The sequence below is a fragment of the Ranitomeya imitator genome, chromosome 4, assembly GCF_032444005.1.
Source record: "Ranitomeya imitator isolate aRanImi1 chromosome 4, aRanImi1.pri, whole genome shotgun sequence".
Classification (NCBI taxonomy): domain Eukaryota; kingdom Metazoa; phylum Chordata; class Amphibia; order Anura; family Dendrobatidae; genus Ranitomeya; species Ranitomeya imitator.
Genome location: NC_091285.1, coordinates 363,377,647 through 363,403,340, shown reverse-complemented (window position 1 = coordinate 363,403,340; position 25,694 = coordinate 363,377,647). Strand labels below are relative to the sequence as shown.

Genomic DNA, 25,694 nt, shown 5'->3' with positions numbered 1-25,694 from the left:
TGGTGAACCCAAACAAAAAACAAGGTAAAACCAATGGTGTCGTTCAAAAATACAACTCGTCCCGCAAAAAATAAGCCCTCACATGACCATATTGACAGAAAAATAAAAAAGTTATGGCTCTGGGAAGGAGGGGAGAGAAAAACGAAAACGCAAAAATGAAAAAGGGCCGCGGCGTGAAGGGGTTAAAAACTGACTAAGCTCTATGTAGTAACATGAAGTCTCAATTCCCTGCATGAGTTATTATAAGAACTACAATTCTGCATCACGGCAAAGTGCCTGGCAGGGGAAAGGACCAAATTAGCTGGATCAGGAGTTGAAGAGGGGTGGTGGAGCTGGGTTTTCATGTACTTTGAAGTGATGTAAAATTTCAAATACCTGTGTACACCCAAATGACGTGTGGAAGAAGGTGGTCTGGTCAGAATGGAGCAAAACGTTTTGAGCTAAATGCAAAACGATATGTGTGTAGGAAAACTAACACTGTATATCATCTTAAAAACAGCATCCCCACCGTCAAAAAGTGGGAATGGCAGCATCATGCTGTGGGGGTGCCTTTCTTCAGCAGGGACAGGGAAATTGATGGAAGATGAATGGAGCTAAATACAGGACAATCCTGGAGGAAAACCTGTTAGAGGCTGCAAAAGACCTGAGACTGGGGTGTAGGTTCACCTTCCAACAAGGTCAACAACCCTAAGCATACTGCCAAAGCTACTATGGAATGGTTTAGATCAGGGGTGGGGAACCTCAGGCCCCAGAGCCATTTACGGCCCTTGATGACCTTTTATCAGGCCCTCGACCAGATTCTCAGGGACCGCAATCTAGGGCAAGGAGCTGTATTTTGATTGTCACAAGCTCATTAATTTCTTCTTGCTCTGTTGGCACACACACAGTGTTCACTACTGAAAACTGAAGGGCATGTAATGAAAGATTACGTCCTGACACCAGTGCCAGAGTCAGGATGTACTCTGTGGGCGGAGCTTGTATGGCCCCGAAGGATGGTATAAATATCCACATGGCCCTTGGCAGAAAAAAGATTCCCCAACCCTGGTTTAGATCAAAGCATATTCATGTGTTTAAATGGCCCAATCAAAGTCCAAATCCCATTGAGTATCTGTGGCAAGACTTGAAAATGTTTGTTTCTATGCGCTCTCCATCCAATCTCACTTAGCTAGAGTTTATACTTAACAAATATTTTCTACTTAGTGATGATATGTCATATAAAATCCTAATAAAATATATTTAAGTTTACGCGTGTAACCTAGAAAAGTTCACTGGGTATGAATGCTTTATTCAAGGCACTATATTAAAAAAATTGCTTATGGAAGAAAATAGTCCTATGGAAAAATCTGAGCTATTCTAATAGAATACACTATCAAACCAAAAGGTGTTCTTATGTATTAAAAGCAGTCCAATGCACTTTTTGTATTTATTTTTTTACTGTATGCAAAAATGTATAGTGAGTTATTTTGCTGAAGGACGTTGTTCTAAATTTATCAAAATGGTGTGCAATTGTTGTTTTTTTCAGCTGTTGTTTTTTTGCACAATATTTAAATAATGAAAACCACGTAAACCGAAAAAATAATGATGACTTAAAGAAAACCTAGCATAAATATGAGGCAAAAGCCATAATGAATTTGCACTTCAATTTTAGATTATTAGATGAGAGATGACATTTTCTTTAATGCTTGATCTCATCTGTAATTTGATTACATAAGACAATAGTAGACATTTTCTCAGCCCAACATGGCTGATCCCAGCACATATTGGAATTATGGTCACTGATAAGAAAGTATAAAGTTAATGAAATCGTTGCTGGAGGACATAGCCTTCATATCCACATCATATGTCAATTTGGCAAAGCTCTTACATAAAATGCTTGGTGTAGAAATAAACTGTGCAAATGTGATTCTCCCATCCTCACCTCTCATTCCTGTTCTGGACAGCAGATTCATATTTTTTGCGAAGTCCCACCATTTGTTCCTCTGTCTGGTTAATCATATTGGTGAGTCTCCCAATCTCCATTTTCTGCTGTTCCCTTTTTTCTTTCACCTCTTGAAGATGCAGGCTAACCCTACTGACATCCTTCTGCAGACTATCCCGTACCATATGGTTGTTGCTCTGCTTTAGCATGGCCTTCTGAAGAAGCCTATTACAGAAAATGTAAATATATTGTAGTCATTTTGTTTTAGCGATTATTTTAGTAACTCTTTAACAACAGAGTTTATGAGGACACTATGTGTTCAGTGGCATGTACAAGTTTGGGCACCTCTAGTCAAAACTACTGTTATTGTGAAGAGTTAAGCAAGTTGAAGATGCAATTATCTCTAAAATGCCTACATTTAAAGATGATACATTTCCTTTGTATTTTAGGTGGAAAATGGCTTTTTTATTTTAAAAATTACAAACAGGAAAATCTGCCAATGCAAATGTTTGGGCAGCCTTGGAGATTTGTGTGCTCAGATAACTTTGGCCAAGGTTTCAGACCTTAATTAGCCTGCTAGGGCTATGGCATGTTCACCATCATCGTTCGGAAAGGCCAGCTGATGCAAATTTCCCAGCTTGTGCTAAAAAAACAGCAGCCATGGGTTCTTCTAAGCAGCTACCTAGCACTCTGAAAATGGTAGACGCCCACAAAGCAGGAGAAGGCTATAAGAAGATAGCAAAGCGGTTTCAAGTTGCCTTTTCTTCGGGTGAAATGTAATTAAAAAATGGCCGTTAACAGGAACAGTGGATAAGGTCTGGAAAACCAAGCAAAAAGTCAATGAGAGCTGCTCGTAGGATTATTAGAGAGGCAAATCAGAACCCTCGCTTGACTGCAAAAGACCTTCAGGACGATTTAGCAGACTCTGGAGTTGCGGTACATTGTTCTACAGTTCAGAGATACCTGCACAAATATGGCATTCATGGAAGAGTCATCATAAGAAAACCTCTATTGCGTCCTCACAAAAAAATTAAGCTTCAGAAGTATGCAAAAGAACATCTTAACAAGCCTGATGCATTTTGGAAACAAGGCGGAAATTCAGGAAAAGAATATCTCACCCACCATTAATGATAGGGGTGGGTCAATCATGCTTTGCGGTTGTGTTGCAGAAAACACCATGAGGAATATGTCATGGGTAGAGGTAGGAATGGATTCAATTAAATTTCAACAAATTTTTGATGCAAACCTAACACCATCTATAAAAAAGCTGAAGTTGAAAAGAGGATGGCTTCTACAAACGGATAATGATCCTAAACACAGGTCAAAATCCACAATAGAAGACCTCAAAAGCCACAAAGTGAAGGTTTTACAATGGCCCTCACGATCCTTTGATTTAAACATCATTGATTTTTTTGTGGTCTTGCATGCACTGCTAGCCATAGATTTTCACTGACACAAAAAGGACTAAAAATCCTCCAAAATTGTACAAAAATCACTAAAAAAGGCAGAAATACTAACCTGCCCAGGCCTCAGAACAAATGCGCTATCAGGGTGCAGCGGACCAAACTAAATATGGCAGGAATACAGGTTCAAGTACTAGTGCACAAAAAAATTCCAATCTGTATGTGGCATTACACCATGTTCCAAATTATTATGCAAATGATATTTTTCTCGGATTTTCCTAAATGGTCGGTGCAAATGACAGTCAGTCTAATAAAAGTCGTCACCCGAATTTCATCGAATTTTATTGAAAAAACCTCCCAATGATAACAGTATAATCTCCAAAATGAATAAAAACAAAATGCACTGTTCCAAATTATTAAGCACAGTAGAATTCCTAGACATTTGATTAAAGAACTGAAAATGCTCATTTGTGGAATTTGCAGCATTAGGAGGTCACATTCACTGAACAAAAAAGCTATTTAACTCCAAAACATCCTAACAGGCCAAGATACATGTTAAAATAGGACCCCTTTGTTGATATCACATTCACAATTCTTGCATCCATTGAACTTGTGAGTTTTCGGAGAGTTTCTGCTTGTATTTCTTTGCATGAAGTCAGAATAGCCTCCCAGAGCTGCTGTTTTGATGTGAACTTCCCACCCTCATAGATCTTTTGCTTGATGATACTCCAAAGGTTCTCTATAGGGTTGAGGTCAGGGGAAGATGGTGGCCACACCATGAGTTTATCTCCTTTTATGCCCATAGCAGCCAATGACTCCACTATTCTTTGCAGCATGAGATGGTGCATTGTCATGCATGAAGTTGATTTTGCTCCTGAAAGCACGTTTCTGCTTTTTATACCATGGAAGAAAGTTGTCAATCAGAAACTCTATATACTTTGCGGAGGTCATTTTCACACCTTCAAGAACCTTAAATGGCCCAACCAGTTGTTTCCCCATGATTCCGACCCAAAACATGACTCTTCCACCTCCTTGCTGACGTCGCAGCCTTTTTGGGACATGGTGGCCATCCACCAGCCATCCACTACTCCATCCATCTGAACCATCCAGGGTTGCTCGACACTCATCAGTAAACAAGACTGTTTGAAAATTAGTCTTCATGTATGTCTGGGCCCATTGCAACCGTTTCTGCTTGTGAACACTGTTTTGGGGTGGCCAAATAGTAGGTTTATGAACCAAAGCAAGCTTTGAAGGATCCTACACCTTGAGGTTCGAGGGACTCCAGAGGCACCAGCAGCTTCAAATATCTGTCTGCTGGTTTGTAATGGCTTTTTAGCAGCTGCTCTCTTAATCCGATGAACTTGCCTGGCAGAAACCTTCCTCATTATGCCTTTATCAGCACGAACACGTCTGTGCTCAGATTCAGCCACAAATCTCTTAACAGTATGATCATCACGCTTAAGTTTTCGGGAAATATCTAATGTTTTCATCCCTTGACCAAGGCATTGCACTATTTGATCCTTTTCAGCAGCAGACAGATCCTTTTTCTTTCCCATGTTACTTGAAAACTGTGGCCTGCTTAATAATATGGAACATCATTTTTAAGTAGTTTTCCTTTAATTAGAATCACCTGGAAAACTAATTATCACATGTGTTTAAGATTTATTTCAGTGATCCATTGAGCCCTCATACACAATACCATCCATGAGTTTTGAAAAACAAAGCAATTAAATCTTTGACACTTAAATCCAATTTGCATAATAATTTGGAACACGGTGTATACACACAGGGTGATGCAGAACATCTGGCTTATTACCAACGCCCATACTTTTAGATTTGTGCACTTTATCTATTTTTCAGGGTGCAGTTGGACCCATATGGCTCTGTAATTGTGGCCTCTGTTCACACAGGATGCATTTGGGAGGCTGATGCATTTGGGAGGCACTGGGCAGCCCGCTTGATCTAAAAGTATGGGCGTTGGTAATAGGCTGTGAGCCAGATGCTCTGCATCACCCGTGTGTGAATGCCACATACAGATTGGAATTTTTTTGTGCACTAGCACTTGCACCTGTGTTGCTGACATAATTTGTTGGATCCGCTGCACCCTGATAGTGCTTTTCTTCTGAGACCTGGGCAGGTTAGTATCTCTGCATCTTTCAGTGATTTTTGCATACAAGACTACCCAGGAATCTCACAGAACTGGAAGAATTTTCCAAGGAACAATGGATGGAAATCCCTCAAACAAGAATTGAAAGATTCTTGGATGGCTACAAAAAGCATTTACAAGCTGTGATGCTTTCAAAAGGGGGTGCTGCTAAGTAGTAACCATGCAGGGTGGCAAAACCTTTGCAACAACCCATTTACCTTTTTGTAATTTTTAAAATGTAAAAGATGGCTATATAATATATATATTTTAAACATACTACTCACGTGTGCCAACCTGATGCTCTCTACACAACTCACGTATGCTAACCTGATGCACTCTACACAACTCACGTATGCTAACCTGATGCACTCTACACAACACATGTATGCCAACCTGATGGTCTCTGCACTACTCACATATGCCACTTCATTTTACAATTCACATAACAGGAAAAACTAGATCAATTCCAATATGGGGTCACTTGTGGGGGGGTTTCCACACTTTAGGAACATCAGGGGCTCTCCAAATGCGACATGACACCCACAGACCATTCCATCAAAGTCTGTATTCCAAGACATTACTCTTTCCTTCCGAGCCCTGCCGTGCACCCACACAGTAGTTTTCCACCACAAATGGGGTATCCGCGTACTCAAAAGAAATTATGCAACAAACTTTGGGGTCCATTTTCTCCCATTAACCTTGTAAAACTAAAAAGAAAAGTGGGTCTAAAGTAAAATTTTTGTGAAAAAAAGTTAAATGTTTATTTTTTCTTCCACGTTGCTCCAGTTCCTTTGAAGCACCTGAAGGGTTAATAAACTTCTTTAATGTGGTTTTGAGCACCTTGATGGGTGCAGTTTTTAGAATGGTGTAACTTTTGGGTTTTTTCTGTCATGTACACCCCTCAAAGTCACTTCAAATGTGATGTGGTCCCTAAAAATGGTTTGGTAAATTATATTGGGAAAATTAGAAATCACTGGTCAACTTTTAATACTTCTACCTTCCTAACAAAAAAAAAAATTGTTTCAAAAATTGCGCTTATGTAAAGCTGATATAAAGTGGACATGTGGGAAATGCTATTTATTAACTATTTTGCATGACATAACTCTCTGGTTTAAGGCATAAAAATGTAAAGTTTGAAAATTGCTAAATTTAAATTTTTTTCATAAATAAGCACAAGTCCTTTCACATGTGTTACCACTATCATGAAGTAAAAAATATGACACGAAAAGCAATCCAGAATCAGTGGGATCCATTGAAGCGTTCCAGAGTTATGACTACATAAAGTGACAGTGATCAGAATTGTAAAATCTGGCCTGGTCAGAAAGGTGATAACAGCCTTGGGGGCGAAGGGATTAAGGTCTGAAACCTTGATCAAAGTTATCTGAGCACCTAAATCTCCAAGGAGGCCCAAACTTTTGCATTAGCCCATTTTCCTTTATGTAATTTTTAAAATGTCAAAAAATTTAAATATATATATTTTTATGTATGTAAAGGAATGTGTCATCTTTAACTTTAGGCCTTTTAGGGATCATTTATTCTTCAAATTGTTTAACTGTTCACAATAACAGTAATTTTGACAAAAGGTGCCCAAATTTTTCAATGCCACTGTAGATACACACACGCGCATGCACGCACGCACGCGTCAGCTAAATCCCAATATGAAGCATACAGTGGGGAAAAAAGTATTTAGTTAGCCACCAATTGTGCAATTTCTCCCACTTATAAAGATGAGAGAGGCCTGTAGTGACATCATATGTAGACCACAACTATGAGAGTCAATATGAGAAAACAAATCCAGAAAATCACCTTAAGGCCGGCGTCACACTTAGCGTAGGGAAATACATTCCTTTTTTCTACAGGCGTAATATGCAGAAAAGTTCCTGAACAGTGATCCGTATTCAACGCGAGGATGCAATTTTTTTCTCTAAAAATTATACGTGTCTCATTGGTATGGCATCCGTACGCCGGCTTGCAAAATGGACACAGAATGGATCCATGGGCTCAAATATTCGTGAAAACATATATACAGCCTATATATATATATATATATATGTATATATATATATATATATATACAGTACAGACCAAAAGTTTGGACACACACATGACTATGAAAATTGTAAATTCACAATGAAGGCATCAAAACTATGAATTAACACATGTGGAATTATATACTTAACAAAAAAGTGTGAAACAACTGAAAATATGTCTTATATTCTAGGTTCTTCAAAGTAGCCACCTTTTGCTTTGATGACTGCTTTCAACACTCTTGGCATTCTCTTGATGGGCTTCAAGAGGTAGTCACCGGGAATGGTCTTCCAACAATCTTGAAGGAGTTCCCAGAGATGCTTAGCACGTGTTGGCCCTCTTGTCTTCACTCTGCGGTCCAGCTCACCCCAAACCATCTCGATTGGGTTCAGGTCTGGTGACTGTGGAGGCCAGGTCATCTGGAGTAGCACCCCATCACTCTCCTTCTTGGTCAAATAGCCCTTACACAGCCTGGAGGTGTGTTTGGGGTCATTGTCCTGTTGAAAAATAAATGATGGTCCACCTAAACGCAAACGGGATGGAATAGCATGCCGCTGCAAGATGCTGTGGTAGCCATGCTGGTTCAGTATGCCTTCAATTTTAAGTAAATCCCCAACAGCAAAGCACCCCCACACCATTACACCTCCTCCTCCATGCTTCACGGTGGGAACCAGGCATGTAGAGTCCATCCATTCACCTTTTCTGCGTCACACAAAGACACGGTGGTTGGAACCAAAGATCTCAAATTTGGACTCATCAGACCAAAGCACAGATTTCCACTGGTCTAATGTCCATTCCTTGTGATCTTTAGCCCAAACAAGTCTCTTCTGCTTGTTGCCTGTCTTTAGCAATGGTTTCCTAGCAGCTGTTTTACCATCAAGGCCTGCTGCACAAAGTCTCCTCTTAACAGATGTTGTAGAGATGTGTCTGATGCTAGAACTCTGTGTGGCATTGACCTGGTCTCTAATCTGAGCTGCTGTTAACCTGCGATTTCTGAGGCTGGTGACTCGGATAAACTTATCCTCAGAAGCAGAGGTGACTCTTGGTCTTCCTTTCCTTGGGCGGTCCTCATGTGAGCCAGTTTCTTTGTAGTGCTTGATGGTTTTTGCAACTGCACTTGGGGACACTTTCAAAGTTTTCCCAATTTTTCGGACTGACTGACTTTCATTTCATAAAGTAATGGTGGCCACTCGTTTTTCTTAACTTAGCTGCTTTTTTCTTGCCATAATACAAATTCTAACAGTCTATTCAGTAGGACTATCAGCTGTGTATCCACCAGACTCCTGCTCAACACAACTGATGGTCCCAACTCCATTTATAAGGCAAGAAATCCCACTTATCAAACCTGACAGGGCATACCTGTGAAGTGAAAACCATTTCCGGTGACTACCTCTTGAAGCTCATCAAGACAATGCCAAGAGTGTGCAAAGCAGTCATCAAAGCAAAAGGTGGCTACTTTGAAGAACCTAGAATATAAGACATATTTTCAGTTGCTTCACACTTTTTTGTTAAGTATATAATTCCACATGTGTTAATTCATAGTTTTGATGCATTCAGTGTGAATTTAGAATTATCATAGTCATGAAAATACAGAAAAATCTTTAAATGAGGTGTGTCCAAACTTTTGGTCTCTACTGTATATATATATATATATATATATATATATATATATATATGTATATGTGTATATGTATGTATGTATATATATATATATATATATATCAGTGAGACACACATATATATATTTATATTTCATACAGCGCTAGATAGCTTAGAAGTCGTAATTCAATTGCCGGCTTTTGCTATCTCCTTATCAAACTCGACAGGATATGAGACATGGTTTACATACAGTAAACCATTTCATATCCCTTATATTTTTTAAATATGCCTCACTACTAATGTTAGAAGTGACTGTGTGTAAAATTTGGGAGCTCTAGGTGTTAAAATAAAGGGTTAAATCAAAACTGGCGTGGGCTCCCGTGCAATTTTCTCCGCCAGAGTGGGAAAGCCAGTGACAGATATTAATAGCCTAGAGAGGAACCATGGTAAATGGCCCCCCTTGGCTAAAAACATCTGCCCCCAGCTACCCCAGAAAAGGCACATCTGTAAGATGTGCCTATTCTGGCACTTAGCCTCTCTCTTCCCAAACCCAAGTAGCGGTGGGATATCTATATATATAATGGTCTAAGGGGTACCTTCGTCTTTCTGTCGGCAACTTCCGTAACGGAAATCCCGCGTCACTGATTGGTCTCGCCAGCTGCCTGTCATGGCTGCCGCGAGCAATCAGCGACGGGCACAGTCCGATTAATCCCTCCCCTACTCCCCTGCAGTCAGTGCCCGGCGCCCGCTCCGTAATCTCCTCCAGTCACCGCTCACACAGGGTTAATGCCAGCGGTAACGGGCCACGGGTACCGCACTCCGTCACCGCTGCTATTAACCCTGTGTCCCCAACTTTTTTACTATTGATGCTGCCTATGCAGCATCAATAGTAAAAAGATGTAATGTTAAAAATAATAAAAAAACAAAAAACCTGCTATTCTCACCTTCCATCGTCCGACGATGCGCTCGCGCCGGCCGCCATCTTCCGTTCCCAGAGATGCATTGCGAAATTACCCAGAAGACTTAGCGGTCTCGCGAGACCGCTAAGTCATCTGGGTAATTTCGCAATGCATCCTGGGAACGGAAGATGGCGGCAGCCGCGCGCGCATCGCCAGAGTTTCGCTGGATCCCAGGGGGTGAGTATATAACTATTTTTTATTTTAATTATTTTTTTTAACAGGGATATGGTGCCCACACTGCTATATACTACGTGGGCTGTGTTATATACTGCGTGGCTGCTATATACTACATGGGCAGTGTTATATACTCCGTGGACTGTGTGATATACTCCATGGGCTGTGCTATATACTACGTGCCTAGAGAGGGACTATGGTTATTGGCCCCCCTGGCTAAAAACATCTGCCCCCAGCCACCCCAGAAAAGGCATATCGGTAAGATGCGCCTATTCTGGCACTTAGCCACTCTTCCCACTCCCAAGTAGCAGTGGGATATGGGGTAATAAAGGGTTAATGTCACCTTGCTATTGTAAGATGACATTAAGCCTGGTTAATAATGGAGAGATGTCAATAAGACACCTATCCATTATTAATCCAATAGTAGTAAAGGGTTAATAATACACACACACATGGCTGCTGCGGTGAGGTGTGCTGGGTAGTGATGAGCGAATATACTCGTTACTCAAGATTTCTCGAGCATGCTCGGGTGTCCTCCGAGTATTTTTTAGTGCTCGGAGATTTAGTTTTTCTTGCCGCAGCAAGAGGAGGGTCTTCAGGTGGATTAAGCGTACAATAAAGATTTTAAAACACTATGTGTATTTATTTCATTAAAATACTTTATTCTTAATGTGTGTGTGGTTTTTTTTAACCCTTTCATACTATTGGATTAATAATGGATAGGTGTCATAATTGACGCCTCTCCATTATTAATCTGGCTTAATGTCATCTTACAATAGCAAGGTGACATTAACCCTTTATTACCCCATATCCCACTGCTACTTGGGAGTGGGAAGAGAGTGGCCAAGTGCCAGAATAGACGCATCTTACAGATGTGCCTTTTCTGGGGTGGCTGGGGGCAGATGTTTTTAGCCAGGGGGGCCAAAAACCGTGGACCCTCTCTAGGCTATTAATATCTGCCCTCAGTCACTGGCTTTCCCACTCTGGTGGAGAAAATTGCACGGGAGCCCACGCCAGTGTTTTCCGTGATTTAACCCTTTATTGTAACACCTAGAGCCCCCAAATTTTGCAAACAGACACTTCTAACAGTAGTGAGGAATATGTAAAATATATAAACCATGTCTCATATCCTGTTGGGTTTGATAAGGAGATAGCAAAAGCCGGCAATTGAATTACCGGCTTTTAAGCTATCTAGCTCTGTATTAAATATAAATATATGTATATATGTGTGTCTCACTGATATATACGTATGCCTATACTACGTGTAGACATTTTATCTATTCTATTCTAACCTGTCGGTTACCGGCTTTTCTATAGAACGCCGCTGCGTATTTCTCGCAAAGGTCAGAGAGGCCCGGGGCCTGCGCACTGCAGTACTTTGCTCTGCCCTCAACAGGGCAAATAAATACGCCTGCGCTGGAGCTGCGGCAGGAAGACAAGAAGAGGACGTCATCGCATGAAGATAGGAGGCCCCAGACCGGACCACGACGCCCATCGGACCGCATCGGGACCGCCCCTGGGTGAGTATAATCTAACCTGTTTTTTTTCCCTTTCAGGAAAAAACGGGCACAAGGGGGCATTCTTTGCGTCTGGAGGAGAGAAGGTTTTTCCACCAACATAGAAGAGGATTCTTTACTGTTAGGGCAGTGAGAATCTGGAATTGCTTGCCTGAGGAGGTGGTGATGGCGAACTCAGTCGAGGGGTTCAAGAGAGGCCTGGATGTCTTCCTGGAGCAGAACAATATTGTATCATACAATTATTAGGTTCTGTAGAAGGACGTAGATCTGGGTATTTATTATGATGGAATATAGGCTGAACTGGATGGACAAATGTCTTTTTTCGGCCTTACTAACTATGTTACTATGTTACTATGTTACTATGTTAGGATACATCGGGGGCTTATCTACAGCATTACAGAATGCTGTAGATAAGCCCCTGATGCCGGTGGCCTTAGCTCATATACGATTTTTGGGGTGACAGAATCCCTTTGAAAGGGCCCCTGATGAGAAACTAGATTGTGCCCCGATTCTAACGCATCGGGTATTCTAGAATATGCATGTCCCCGTAGTATATGGACAATGATGATTCCAGAATTCGCGGCAGACTGTGCCCGTCGCTGATTGGTCGAGGCAACCTTTATGACATCATCGTCGCCATGGCAACCATTATGACATCTACGTCGATACTGTGCCCGTCGCTGAATTAGAAACGTGGGATTTCTACGTCCTTTATGACATCATCGTCGCTGTGCCCGTTGCTGATTGGTCAGAGATGCGGGATGTCTACGTCCTTTATGACATCATCGTCAGAGACGCGGGATGTCTACGTCCTTTATGACATCATCGTCGCTGTGCCCGTCGCCTGGCGGCCTCGACCAATCAGAGACGCGGGATTTCCTGGACAGACAGACAGACAGACAGACGGAAAAACCCTTAGGCAATTATATATATAGTTTTTTGCAAAAAATGTATACTAAGCTGCTCTACCAATCTTCACGGTATAATTATATATATAGACTAGATTGTGGCCCGATTCTAACGCATCGGGTATTCTAGAATATGCATATCCCCGTAGTATATGGACAATGATGATTCCAGAATTCGCGGCAGACTGCGCCCGTCGCTGATTGGTCGAGGCAACCTTTATGACATCATCGCCGCCATGGCAACCATTATGACATCTACGGCGATACTGTGCCCGTCGCTGATTGGTCGAGGCGAATTCGCGGCAGACTGTGACCGTCGCTGATTGGTCGAGGCAACCTTTATGACATCATCGTCACCATGCTGTGCCCGTCTCGACCAATCAGAGACGCGGGATTTCCAGGACAGACAGACAGACAGACAGAAAGACAATATATAGATAAGCAGATCATAAAAATAATAAAACCAAAAACTTTAAATATTTAGGCAATTATGGTGCATCCACACGGGACAGAAAAGCTTCAAGTTTTCAGTTTGGATTTACTCACATAAAATCTGCAGTAAGTTTAAAAAAAATCATTTACATGTTGTGGATTTTTTCAGGCATTCTTACATCCACAGCATGTCACTTTCTGTTGTGGACTTTCCCTTTTGATATAAAGGGTTATAACCAGTGGTATGTGTGTTCTGCATGGAGATTTTCATGTATAGTGTACACAAATAATAAAATACAATCACAAACAAAATCTAAACATTTGTCAAACTTTCATACACACTTACACAACTGATTTAGGTATATTTGAAATAGAAACATACAAACCTAGAACAGACCACTGGATATGGAATACAAACTGTACACACAGTAATATGCAATAAGCATTTTTGTTCTGTCACTTCAACATTGATTGTGTCTGGATTTCTCAGCCGTTCAGCGTTACAACACTGTTAATCAAATCAGCACCAACATAGAACATCCGATCATCGTGTGAATGTAAAGTATTAATTTTCCACCTGCACATTTATACCATGACAATGTAAAAATCCTGGGAAAACGAGTAGGAGCAATATCACTAGAAACCAATCAGGTAGGCAGCATGCTGTATATAGTGCTGAGTGTGGAAAGGCGAGCGTAAATAATCACATATTTAGAGCATGTGTAGACAGCTCTATATCCTCTTATCCGAGAGAATCAGGCAGATTATGGAAATGACACTGATCAAACTGATTAGAGAGAGATCACAGTATGATCCAATTCTCTCAGATGAGGGGAAGAATGAGAAAAAAAAATTCTCCATCGTCTCCATTCTGTGAGATCACGGATTGCACTCCGATGTAATCCGAGTGCAGTCCAATGTTTCCCACAGACTCAATGACTTGCATGGCTGGGTGCGATACGAACATCGGATCAACTTTTTTTTTTCTTCTCAGACAGATACTGTCAAACATGTGCACAGCCGCGTAGCATAACATTGATCCGGGTGCAGTCTGATGTTTTGTTGGCTCTCACTCAGACCGAAAATACACTCGTCTGCACCTGCCCTTAGATAGATCCCCAGAGACCACAGAACACTTCATCGCAGCAGCCAGAACAGAGACAACAGCACACATTACCACAGCAGCCAGTACAGAGACAACAGCACACATTACCACAGCAGCTGGTACAGAGACAACAGGACACATTACCACAGCAGCCAGTACAGAGACAACAGCACACATTACCACAGCAGCTGGTACAGAGACAACAGGACAAATCACAGCATCAGCGGGTATAGAGACTACAGGACACATCACTGCAGCAGCTGGTACAGAGACAACAGCGCACCTCACCGCAGCAGCCGGTACTGAGACAACAGCACACATTATCACAGCAGCCAGTTCAGAGACAACAGGACAAATCACAGCATCAGCGGGTATAGAGACTACAGGACACATCACTGCAGCAGCTGGTACAGAGACAACAGCGCACCTCACCGCAGCAGCCGGTACTGAGACAACAGCACACATTATCACAGCAGCCAGTTCAGAGACAACAGGACAAATCACAGCATCAGCCGGTATAGAGACAACAGCACACATTACCACAGCAGCCAGTACAGAGCCAACAGGACAAATCACCGCAGCAGCCGGTACAGAGACAACAGGACAAATCACCGCAGCAGCTGGTACAGAGACAACAGGACAAATCACCGCAGCAGCCGGTACAGAGACTACAGCACACATTACCACAGCAGCCGGTACAGAGACAACAGCGCACATCACCACAGCAGCCGGTACAGAGACAACAGGACAAATCACAGCATCAGCAGCGGGTACAGAGACTACAGCACACATTACCACAGCAGCCAGTACAGAGAGAACAGCGCACATCACCACAGCAGTTGGTACAGAGAAAACAGTGCACCTCACCGCTGCTGCCGGTACAGAGATCACAGAACTAGTGATGAGCGTAATATACTTGAGATTTCTTGAGCATGCTTGGGGGTCCTCCGAGTATTTTTTAGTGCTCGGAGATTTAGTTTTTCTTGCTGCAGCTGAATGATTTACATCTGTTAGCCAGCATAAGTAGATGTGGGGATTCCCTAGCAACCAGGCAACCCCCACATGTACTTATACTGGCTAACAGATGTAAATCATTCAGCTGCGGCAAGAAAAATTACTCGGAGGACACCCGAGCATGCTCGGGAAATCACGAGTAACGAGTATGTTCGCTCATCACTACCCAGCACACCTCACCGCAGCAGCCAGTAGTAAGACAACAGAACACATCACCGCAGCAACTGGTACAGAGATCACAGCACACCTCACCGCAGCAGCCGGTACTGAGACAACAGCACACATCAACACAGCAGCAACTGGTACAGAGATCACAGCACACCTCACCGCAGCAGCCGGTATAGAGATCACAGCACACCTTGCCGCAGCAGACGGAACAGAAACAACAGCACACATCAACACAGCAGCCGGTACAGAGATCACAGCACACATCAACACAGCAGCCAGTACAGAGACAACAGCACACCTCACCGTTGCAGCCGGTACAGTGACCACAGCACACCTCACCGCAGCTGCCGGAACAGAAACAAGAGCACACATCACCGCAGCAGCCGGTACAGAGACCTCAGTGCACCTCGCCGCCCTAGCTGGCGCAGAGAGACCACCATACAGGTCACCAAAGCAGCAGTGGAGAGCTGGACCTAGAAAAAGCAAATACTAGTTCATTTTAATATTTTAGAACTGCTTTGGCCAATAGAAGCCAGAAATATAAGTGGAAAATCCTGTTCATGCTATTTTCTAAAAAAGGAAATTTCATTTTTATATTTTTTATATCAGATATACTGTAAAATTAAATCATGTTCAAAAATAAAAATTCTATTTCCGAATGCTTATAAATAGACATCAGGAAGCTGAGATTCGCTTCTGTCCAGTCCGCTCATCATTTTTCTATATCCATTATTCTACACAGACCTTTCTTTGCTTGAAACATTGGTTCTCAGTATTTCCATCTCATTTCCACAGATCTTGAGTTTTTCTCGGAGTTCTGCTGATCGCTGGGTAGCCATCTGAATGAGGCTGACACACTTGTTTCTTTCATTGCGGATTATGTCATACATCTTGGCAAATTCTTTGAGTCTGTGACATAAAAACTTGATTTATTTATCAGGCTAAAACATTTAAAAAAATCCCAGCCTTTCTTCCCAGTAAACGTCTTACTGCATTATCTCAAGCCTCTCCACACCGACAAATGGGCCGAGAACACATTTTTTATATTTATTATTGTTAACCAGCTCTCAAGGGCCCAATAAATGCATCTAATATTATCTCTAGCGGCTTTATTATCACCAAAATATATTGTATAGCCCACGTTACAAGAACAGTAAGTAAATCGGGTAAATTATGAGTCTTAAAATTCATCCCTACTAAAGTAATAAATATGGCAAACAACATCTGATGCTCCACATACACAGTATGACGCCCCCACTGCTCCAAACACACAGTATGATGGGCCACATAGCCCCAACACAGTATGCTGACCCCACAAGTACAGATTGACAATAATAACAAATCCCTCACATAGCCCCCTTCTCCCGATATGCCACTGTGTCCAGTTCTTTGCCTGTCCACGGGCCAAACAGGAAAAGCCTGCAGTGTGCTCAGATCCGCTGTATGTGACACTGATCTAGGCAAACTTTTGCTTTAAACATTTCCTGATCTTTCCAGTCTCAGGATAAATAGTTGATATCTTGTGCTTTCTACTTTTTCCTGATTTCTACTTGAATTGAAATAAAAAAAAAAATAACCAATTACCCTAAAAATTCTTCTAACCTAACCCAGAGCATTTTCCAAGAAAAGAAAAATAAAATTCTCTATGCTCCGAAATACAATCTTTAATATTTTTTTTTACTAATGTACACTTTTTAACTACGGTATATAATTGAATTTCTGATACAATTTCTAATTACGTTATTTCCTGCAAAAAATTAAAAGCGCTATATACGCTATAGTTCTGTTGCTATTTGGATATCCATGCACAGACCCCATTACTTAGTTCACCTTAGTAAAAATATGGCTGGGAATACATGACGCCTTTGGGCCTGGCCACGGCAAAGGTCATATGGCACAAGATTACTGTATGGCACTGCTACATCACAGCATAATGCAAGTATTTGGGGTCACATTGGGACCTGCAAGGTTGGAGCCAATTAGATTTTTTTGTGACTTGCTTGCCGTGGTCGCTGTACCAATGAGACCCCATCACCTGCATTATGCCATGATGGAGCAGAGGCATAGAATGGTCTTTGGCCAAGCGACTTGTTTTGACCAAAATCGCTGTGTAGCCCCAACTTAGTAGAACTGTGTCTATTCAATGTCTTATCAACACAATTACAAATTACCTTCTGAACCGATACAATATTCTCAATTTCTCTTATTTTATGGTGGATTTTACCTTTTCTGAACTTCTTGGTTTTTCTTCTTATGCTCTCCAATAATAAGATCTCGTCCCTTGATTTCCTGCAGAACTTGTCGGTATCTTTGCTGTTTACAAAAAAAAATTTAGAGGAGCCAAAAAAAAAAAAAACTTGTGCAGTAAAGGCAACTTGTCACCGTGGGAAACACTATTTACCTGCAGATATAGTGTTAACCTGCAGGTAAATCGTGTTACAATGCTGCCGGGCCGCCGTACTGAAAATGGGGCTACCGGGAGAACATGAACTTATTTCCTCCCAGGAGCAGCTCATTTTCTGTCATAAATTCTAACATTTATGAAGTTCTGTGGTTACCATACACAGCTGCACTAATTTAAGCTTGAATTTAAGTGTGAACTTTGCACTTCGGCAGTAATAGATCATTAGGATGATATTATATGCAGCCTTGTGAAATATATAATCCATCTAAACAGTACCATGGAGCTCTGAGGCTATTATAGACAGCTGCATTATTTAGAACTGAGCTTAGGATTTGGAATTTTGCTTTTTCACACGACATTATTTACCTTTGTGCACATCTATTAGTATAAATTACTGGGGTGTTAAATTGGTAAACAAGTTTAATCTACGTATGTGATTGCATTGTTCTCTGTGTCCTATCTTTAGATACGCACAATTCAAAATGACTTGTGTCACACCCAGTGAATAATCATATACTGTATATAACACTGGTCAACACAAAAAAATCATCAGCAAAGATAATATATCTGTTTTATGGAGTTTGATGTGCTGATTCCAAAAATATGCTTAGTTTTGCTCTATCACAAAGTTTCTGAGATTGAAGTATTTTTGTTATTACGTTATTTCTGCATTTTCAATGTATGTGGTTTTTCCTATGTTATTCCGATATATTTGCTTCTCTCACTTAATTGTGAATTTTCTTACAGGGACAACATCAGTAAAGGTTTTAGTGAGTTTTATGGGAAGGAGAGCAGTCAACCAATCACTGCTTCTCGGAAAGTCACATGTTATGGGGAGGAGCTAACTTATGAGGCGGTAAGATTTGAGTCAGTCAGAAAATGATGGTGATGGCAGCAAAGACCTGTATGTGAGATTCTGACAGGAGTCAGGGCTCTACAGGGATCTGAGCCCTGCCACAGGGAGATAGAAGGGAAGGCAGCGGACAGCCGCCTTTGTGAGAGGATTTTCACTGCATTTTTGGGAGGGAAAGTCGCCTCAAAGGGAAGAAAACAACTCAGCCACTGAGGTGTAACGGAGTGAGAGTCTCCACAGAGAGAACCTGAAAGCAGCCAATATCACACTGAGAAACTGCCTGTCTGCAAATGTTCATCTGTTAGGAATAGGCTGACCAGTTTACCTCACAAATGTATATAGTTATCTACCAGATTACCTCCAGTAAAATCGGTTCTAAATACAAGCTGCCTCTGTCATCTCTGGAGAAATATCTACATGTAGTTGGTCGGCTCATCACAATTTTTTTTTTAGTTTGTCACCACCATTGAACTGAACTTACTCCACTGTTTGATCTGATTTAAAGGAGAAAAATGCCTCGACAGTGTATCAATCATCCGAACAGATTCTGCCATGTGTGTGGTTCTTTTACACCAAAAGGCCAATATCACTCATGATATTAAAAAGATGTGCCAGATGTACTTTGTGTCCACTTGGTGATCAAGACAAAAGCTGGGCCCGTCATGTGATATGCTCAAGTTGTTCAAATGGTCTTCGTGACTCTTTGGATATGAAGAAAGTGGCTATGCCAATAGCTGTTCCCATGATTTGGAGAGAACCCATAAATCATAGTGATGACTGCTACTTTTGTTTTGTAAAACTGAAGGGCTTTTCTACAAAGAACAAACATAAGATTAATTACCCTGAACTTGAATCTGCGATTAGGCCAGACCCACATGATAGTACCTTGCCAAGATTGCCTTACGCAGGAGTGTACTAGGGAGGACAGAGAATGAACTTCAATCCAATATTGCGGCCAGCATGCAAACAGCGGGTAAGGAAAGGGTGAATCAAACACCTGAAAACTCCGCCCATATGACTGAAAATCGGTCCCGCCAAATTCAGGTGACAGATTCCCTTTAACATTATTTTTCACAGTTGATGGACCAATGGTGTACTGTAACAATGTGAATGTTATCTTTGAAGAACTGAGTCAAGAGTATTTTGTTGCAGATTGGCGAACTGAATCAAGAGTATTTTGTTGCAGATTGGCGATTGTTTATTGACAACATCCCAGAGAAGTTTAAAAGCAGTGTTGCTTCACAATGGAAATATGAAGCCATCAATCCCTATTGCTCACTCAAGTCATCTAAAGAAAAGTAATGAAAATCTGTCAGTTGTTTTGGATGCTATACAATATAGGCATCAACAATGGAATATCTGGCGATTTGAAAGTGATTGGTCTGCTAATTGGAATACAAGGAGGTTTCACAAAATATTGTTGCTTCTTGTGTTTATGGGACTGTAGAAATACAGTAGAGCATTATGTTCATCGTGATTGGGGACAGAGAACAGAGAAATATCTATGCTCCAGGTAGAGACAATGTTCAGCATAATCCATAAGTTGCCCCAACAAAAATCTTTCTTCCTACACTGCATATAAAGTTGGGATTGATTAAAAACTTTGTGAAAGCCATGGCAGAGACAAATTCACAAGGGATCCAGTACATTTCACAGAAATTCTCCAGAATTTTACCAGCAAAACTGAAGGAAGGGGTATTTGTTGGGCCTCAGATCAGAGAACTTATGAAAGATTAAGTGTTTGAAGGAACTCTAAATGATAAGGAACTGAGATCTTGGAAAAGCTTCAAGTGGATCTGTGAAAACTTCTTAGGAAAACAAAAATCTCCAGAATGTTGAAGGTGTTGAGGAACTGCGAAATGCATACCAGTCTTGGATGTCGCATGTCTCTGAAAATGCACTTTTTGCCTTCACATTTAGATTTCTTCCCTCAAAATCTTGGGGATGTAAGTGATGAACAAGGCGAGCGGTTTCACCAGGACAAGTAATGGAACACCGCTACCAGGGTTTTTGGAATGACTCGATGGCAGAGTACTATTGGATGTTATATAGGGACAAGCCCGAAAAATCGTATCAACGACAGTCTAATGTCAAGCATTTTTAATTTCTTCTCATATTTTGGTTTCTATTTTGCATGTGAAATTATTTTAGTTCAATAAAAACTGTTTTGTAAGGTGAAGCATTTTTTTCTGATATGCAGATTACTGTTTTCTTAATGTCGCCAGTATATTTCCTATACCTTATAATAATTATGCTGCTCTATAGAAACTATACGTGCTACAGAAAAACTATAACGATTTTTAAAATCAGGACAAAAAGATGATTCAGAAAAGTACAAAGTCACCTGCGATGATTACAAAAAATATTTTAATTTAATTTAATTGTAATCGACATTAAATTTGTGTTTGTACTGTGTTATTCGCTATTAGCTGTCTCTCCTTCTTGTCTGATTTGAGGCACCATTTTTAGATTTACTGTATATGTTTTTTATATTTCATTAATAAAATATTAATTTTAATAATTCTGTCTTCACCCTTCCTGATCCGTGCATGACAACACATGTCATAAGATCTGTGTGGTTTCGTACATAAAGTACATGCAGCCGCAGCAGTAAATATTTTCAATAGACTAAACAGAGATCATCCTGATATGTGTGATAGTGAAGTTATAGCCCCAGAAAGGTACGATCACCGGTGAAAGGAAGAATGGACATTTTCCACAAATTAAAGTACATATTTTCCAAAATTAACTAAATAAAAAATATTCAGGCTGTTATTTCTCCTTCTAAACAATCAGGTTCTCTTAACTGTGGATATCTGCTCCCCAATTTCACATTTGGTGTTTGTTGATATCACTTTTTCCATGGAAGGCTCTATGGTAAATGTTATCGTCCTGGAACTTTTTAGTATTAAAAACGTAATACTGCAATACTTTTATGAACAGAACTCACTTGAGCTTTAACAAAATCCCTTGATTTTTGTTCTCTCTCATCCGCTTTGATTTGCACCAGACGGGTAAGGTTGACCAGATCTTCCCGGCATTCTCCCTGCTCCTTTACAAGTTGTTCTTCTTCAGCTACACACTGAGCCAATATGCGTGCCTCTACCTCCGTCAGTGTTTGCTATATTCGATGAAAGTGGAAGACAAAGAATATGAACAATATTAGCAACAGGGAAGACTTACACAGGTACAATAAGACCAGGATGGTTGATGGCTAGAGTCTCCAGGACTTCTCACGTTTATTACACATCTAACTTCATGTCTCCAAAAGGAAGAAAACAGTATGGCCTATATGAAGCTCCCGATAAATCAATGCAATAGAAAGACAACACATTGATTGTGTAGGGCTTCCCCAATGGTGGTGCTGTGGGAGAATTAAACACTCCATCAGGTGGATACATTGCGCTCAGTTTATCGTCCATGAGTCTTTAAATCTAATAGGGACTGTCCACTGTCGGAGGCCACTCTTTATAAACTTTTTTTTAATTTTTTTATTTTGTATAAAGATAACAAACACAACATTTCAAAAATACACAAATAAAGACAACGCAGTGTAGTACATTAAATATCGAAAAGTCATAAAAAATATAAAGACCCCAAGTCAGGCCTCTGAGTGACTTTAGGAGTGAAGAGAGTGTCCGCACAATGTCTTGACAGCAAAAAGGAGCTACTCCATTTCAGTTTTGGGGTATTGACATATACTGCAAACAGTACAGAGTACAAAGGAACAAGACGCAAGAGGAGGACGGTGAAAAAGGTAAAAAAGAGGAACTATAAGTTTTGTTGAGCTCAAAAATAGTCCCAAGGCGCCCAAATTGTCACAAATGAGTCAACCCTTGTATTCAATATGACAGTCAAGTGTTACATGTAACGAATATCGTAGATTATTCTGAGATATTCTTGGTGAGAGGGAGGAAGTACCAGCTTCCAGCAACAAAAAGTATCAAGCATCTGGCAGACGATAATAAATGCAACAGCAGTTTGGACAAGTGTTTACCCATCCCTTTAGGAGGGATGCCGAAGAGATAGACCCAATGGTCGAAAGGAACCTCTCTAAATAACAGCACCTGAATTAGAGATTTGAAGACAATTTAGTACATGACCAGAAGAGGTGTATTTACTAAAACCCACTGAAGACCTGCAGCACCAGCAGGCATACAGAATTTGGGGATTAATCTCATGGACAATTTCAGGGGTTTGGTACCAAAACATGAGAATCTTGTATTGGTTTTCTTTATATAGGATACGTATTGAAGTTTTAGTTGCTTTAGTCCAAATAGTCTGCCAAAGCTGGGGTGTCAGTTCTCCAGTTCTCTACCCAGGAAGGACTCTCCTCTAGTTATATAGATGATATAATATAGATTATAGAATGAGTCCCATTGAGGAAGGTTAATTATCCTATAAATATCAGATATCAAACCCTTATTAGATTGGACCTCTCCTGCAAAGCCTTTCAAACTCAGTTGGAGATGAAACTTTACAGGAGTTAAAGATAGATGTTGGGAAATGTTTGATCTGCATGTATTAGAAAAATTTACTGTTGGAAATAGGGAAATTAGATTTAACATGTTCAAATGAGAGGAACTCTTTGGAGATTTAATAGACCAAATCTAAAAACCTAAACAGACCGATCAAAATGATGGGAGGCCGCTTTAATCGTTTATTTTTATGACTTTTGCCCCGTACTCCCAATATCACCCTGAATGATATGATATATCTATTACAAGCACGTCGGCAGAAGACTTTTTCTATTGGCTGCTTTCCATGAAACAGAGAATCACTTGACAGAATTGGCTGTGGGAAGAATGACTGAACATGTACGACCAGCAGCATTCATCTTATTAGATGGTGACATCTAACAGGTCTGCGCCAGTTTGAAGTCCACACTCAGCATTTCAATGAATGGGACCATGATATGAACAGACACGAAGCAGATGTCAGTGTTGCATCCGTGTACTTTCCATTTCAAACATGGATGTTTTTATTTGGCCTATATATCACAACTTATCACCATATCAGGTTTTTTTTATAGTATGTAGATTACAAATATCATTAATTGTTTATGACCTATAAAACATATATGCTATTTAATGGCAAACTTTAAGAGTGGCAGCCAATTGGCAAGTAACTTGTTTCTGATTGATATGATACAAAATGACCTGAGGATCTGCGATGTAGAGAACTACTGCCATTATGCAGCACAAGTCATTACATGCTATGGGTGATACCTGGAGATGTGAATCTCTAAATGTCTGCAAATAAATATCTCAAATCTCACAAGATCGAAAATTCCAATAACATGCAACAGTAATAAAACCTAATGTGCCAACCTGTTGTGCAAACTGCCTTTTGAGTGTTTCAACTTCTTTGCGCAGTTCCTTCCTCTTTTCTACAAGTAAACCATCATCTTTGGGGAAAATGTCCATCTACAAAAATGAAAAACAGCATTAGTCATTTAAAGCGCATGCAATCAACTTCTTTAGAAATGTTTTTTTATATGATCCTGTTTGAAGCATAATTCCAATTTAATGCCAAAATTAAGAAACTAATTTACTATCAACTCCTTAATAAACCTGCGCTAACAATGCTGATGCAATGTGAAACTATGGAATAGACAGTTGCAGTATTTATAAGGGTTGTTCAGGTTTGGTATAATAATCTGCAGTCACTATATGTGGCTGCAGACTTGTGAATCCTCACAGCGCGCACTGTGCATGCTGTCGGAACTCTATGGTGCTGGCAGCGAGACTGAGCGGTCATGTGATCAAAAGTAAGTGATATGCGTACTTCCAACCACATTCTGACTAGAAGCACGCCGCCTCGCTTAATACGCTTTTACTGAGCGAGACTGTGCTCATTTATTCAGAATATTGCAGGAAAAATGCATATCGCATACTTGCAGTCACGTGATCACCCGCTACTGGTGCCGACACTGTAGAATCCTTACAATGCTCAATGTGCACGCTGTGATAATTCACAACTCTACACAGATAATAATGCGCGTACAGTGGAGACAGCGCAAGACAGCCTCGTTGCTTCAAGTATCTTTTGTATGATTACTAACATTCCAAGAAGTTAATTAAGCAAATAGATTTTAACCAATAAGAAATAGACAAGTATATCTGAGCGACTCTGTTATATTCTAAGAGTATAAAACGTCCGCTGGTGTATAATAAGTTAGACAACGCTTATGACCAATGCCTTGTCACCTTGCTGCAAGATAAGAATAAATAACTGCCTTGATTCAGATGACTCCATTCCTCGGGAGATAATATTTCTATTCTATAATAGCAAAAACCTGCTGACAAATTCCCGTGAACAAAGCGCTTGCTGTCATTTTAATCTGAATGGTCTTACAGAAATCCATGTGCTTTCAGCAAACCAAGCCCTTGAAAACCGGTGAAGACGCCATAGAGTGAGTGTACGACAGGGAGCAGGGGACTTACGTTTAAAGCACCACTCCAGTGGTAAAAAAACACGCTGGAGTGGTGCTCGGCACCTCTTCTCAGTGGCATGTACCTTTGAGCGCATTGTCATAAATACTACTCCAGTCAGAGATTGGAGTAACATTTCTGGCATAGAAAACAGGGGGATTTTTCTGCCACGCCCCGTCCTAGTTCCACATATATCGGCAAAACTGATTCACACTGGCATGAAAAGTCTCCGTTTTTTTGCGCAATTCCCCATTGTGAAAAAATATCTACTATTCAGAGCAGTTAGCCAGTTTTCTGGAGCAAAATCTTTGACGGACGAGCCCCAAAGTGTGTATTTTCTGCCATAAGTTTATACCTCTGCTTTATTCTTGTCATACAAAGACTGTGTGTGTATTAAGCCATCGTTTGCAGACTTCAGTTGTAGCTCCAATTTCTTCATATTTCGCATATCCCGGTCTTTCTCTTTGTGTTTACGGGTAAGAGCGTCATGCTGCGACTGCTTCTCTATCATGGCATGGCGTAGATTAAGATCAAACGCTGCCCTACAAATCCAAAGGTGGAAATGAGTGTAATGGAAAGTAATGAGCACACGTTCCCAAATCAGAGAAGCCAGCTACCGGGAGAATGCCACC

The 25,694-nt window shown here is 40.7% G+C and overlaps 1 protein-coding gene across 2 annotated transcripts in view; it reads right to left on the bottom strand.

Annotated features, from left to right (window-relative positions):
- CCDC146 (coiled-coil domain containing 146) overlaps positions 1-25,694 on the bottom strand; it is a 214,690-nt gene that overhangs the window by 34,147 nt on the left and 154,849 nt on the right. For both annotated transcript variants that reach the window (XM_069765128.1, XM_069765129.1), the window contains exons 9-14: positions 25,418-25,604; positions 23,959-24,054; positions 21,579-21,749; positions 17,596-17,684; positions 16,116-16,280; positions 1,919-2,143 (exon numbers count right to left, since the gene is read on the bottom strand). In XM_069765128.1, the coding sequence (XP_069621229.1) occupies positions 1,919-2,143; positions 16,116-16,280; positions 17,596-17,684; positions 21,579-21,749; positions 23,959-24,054; positions 25,418-25,604 (933 nt within the window). The remainder of the gene's footprint in view (positions 1-1,918; positions 2,144-16,115; positions 16,281-17,595; positions 17,685-21,578; positions 21,750-23,958; positions 24,055-25,417; positions 25,605-25,694) is intronic.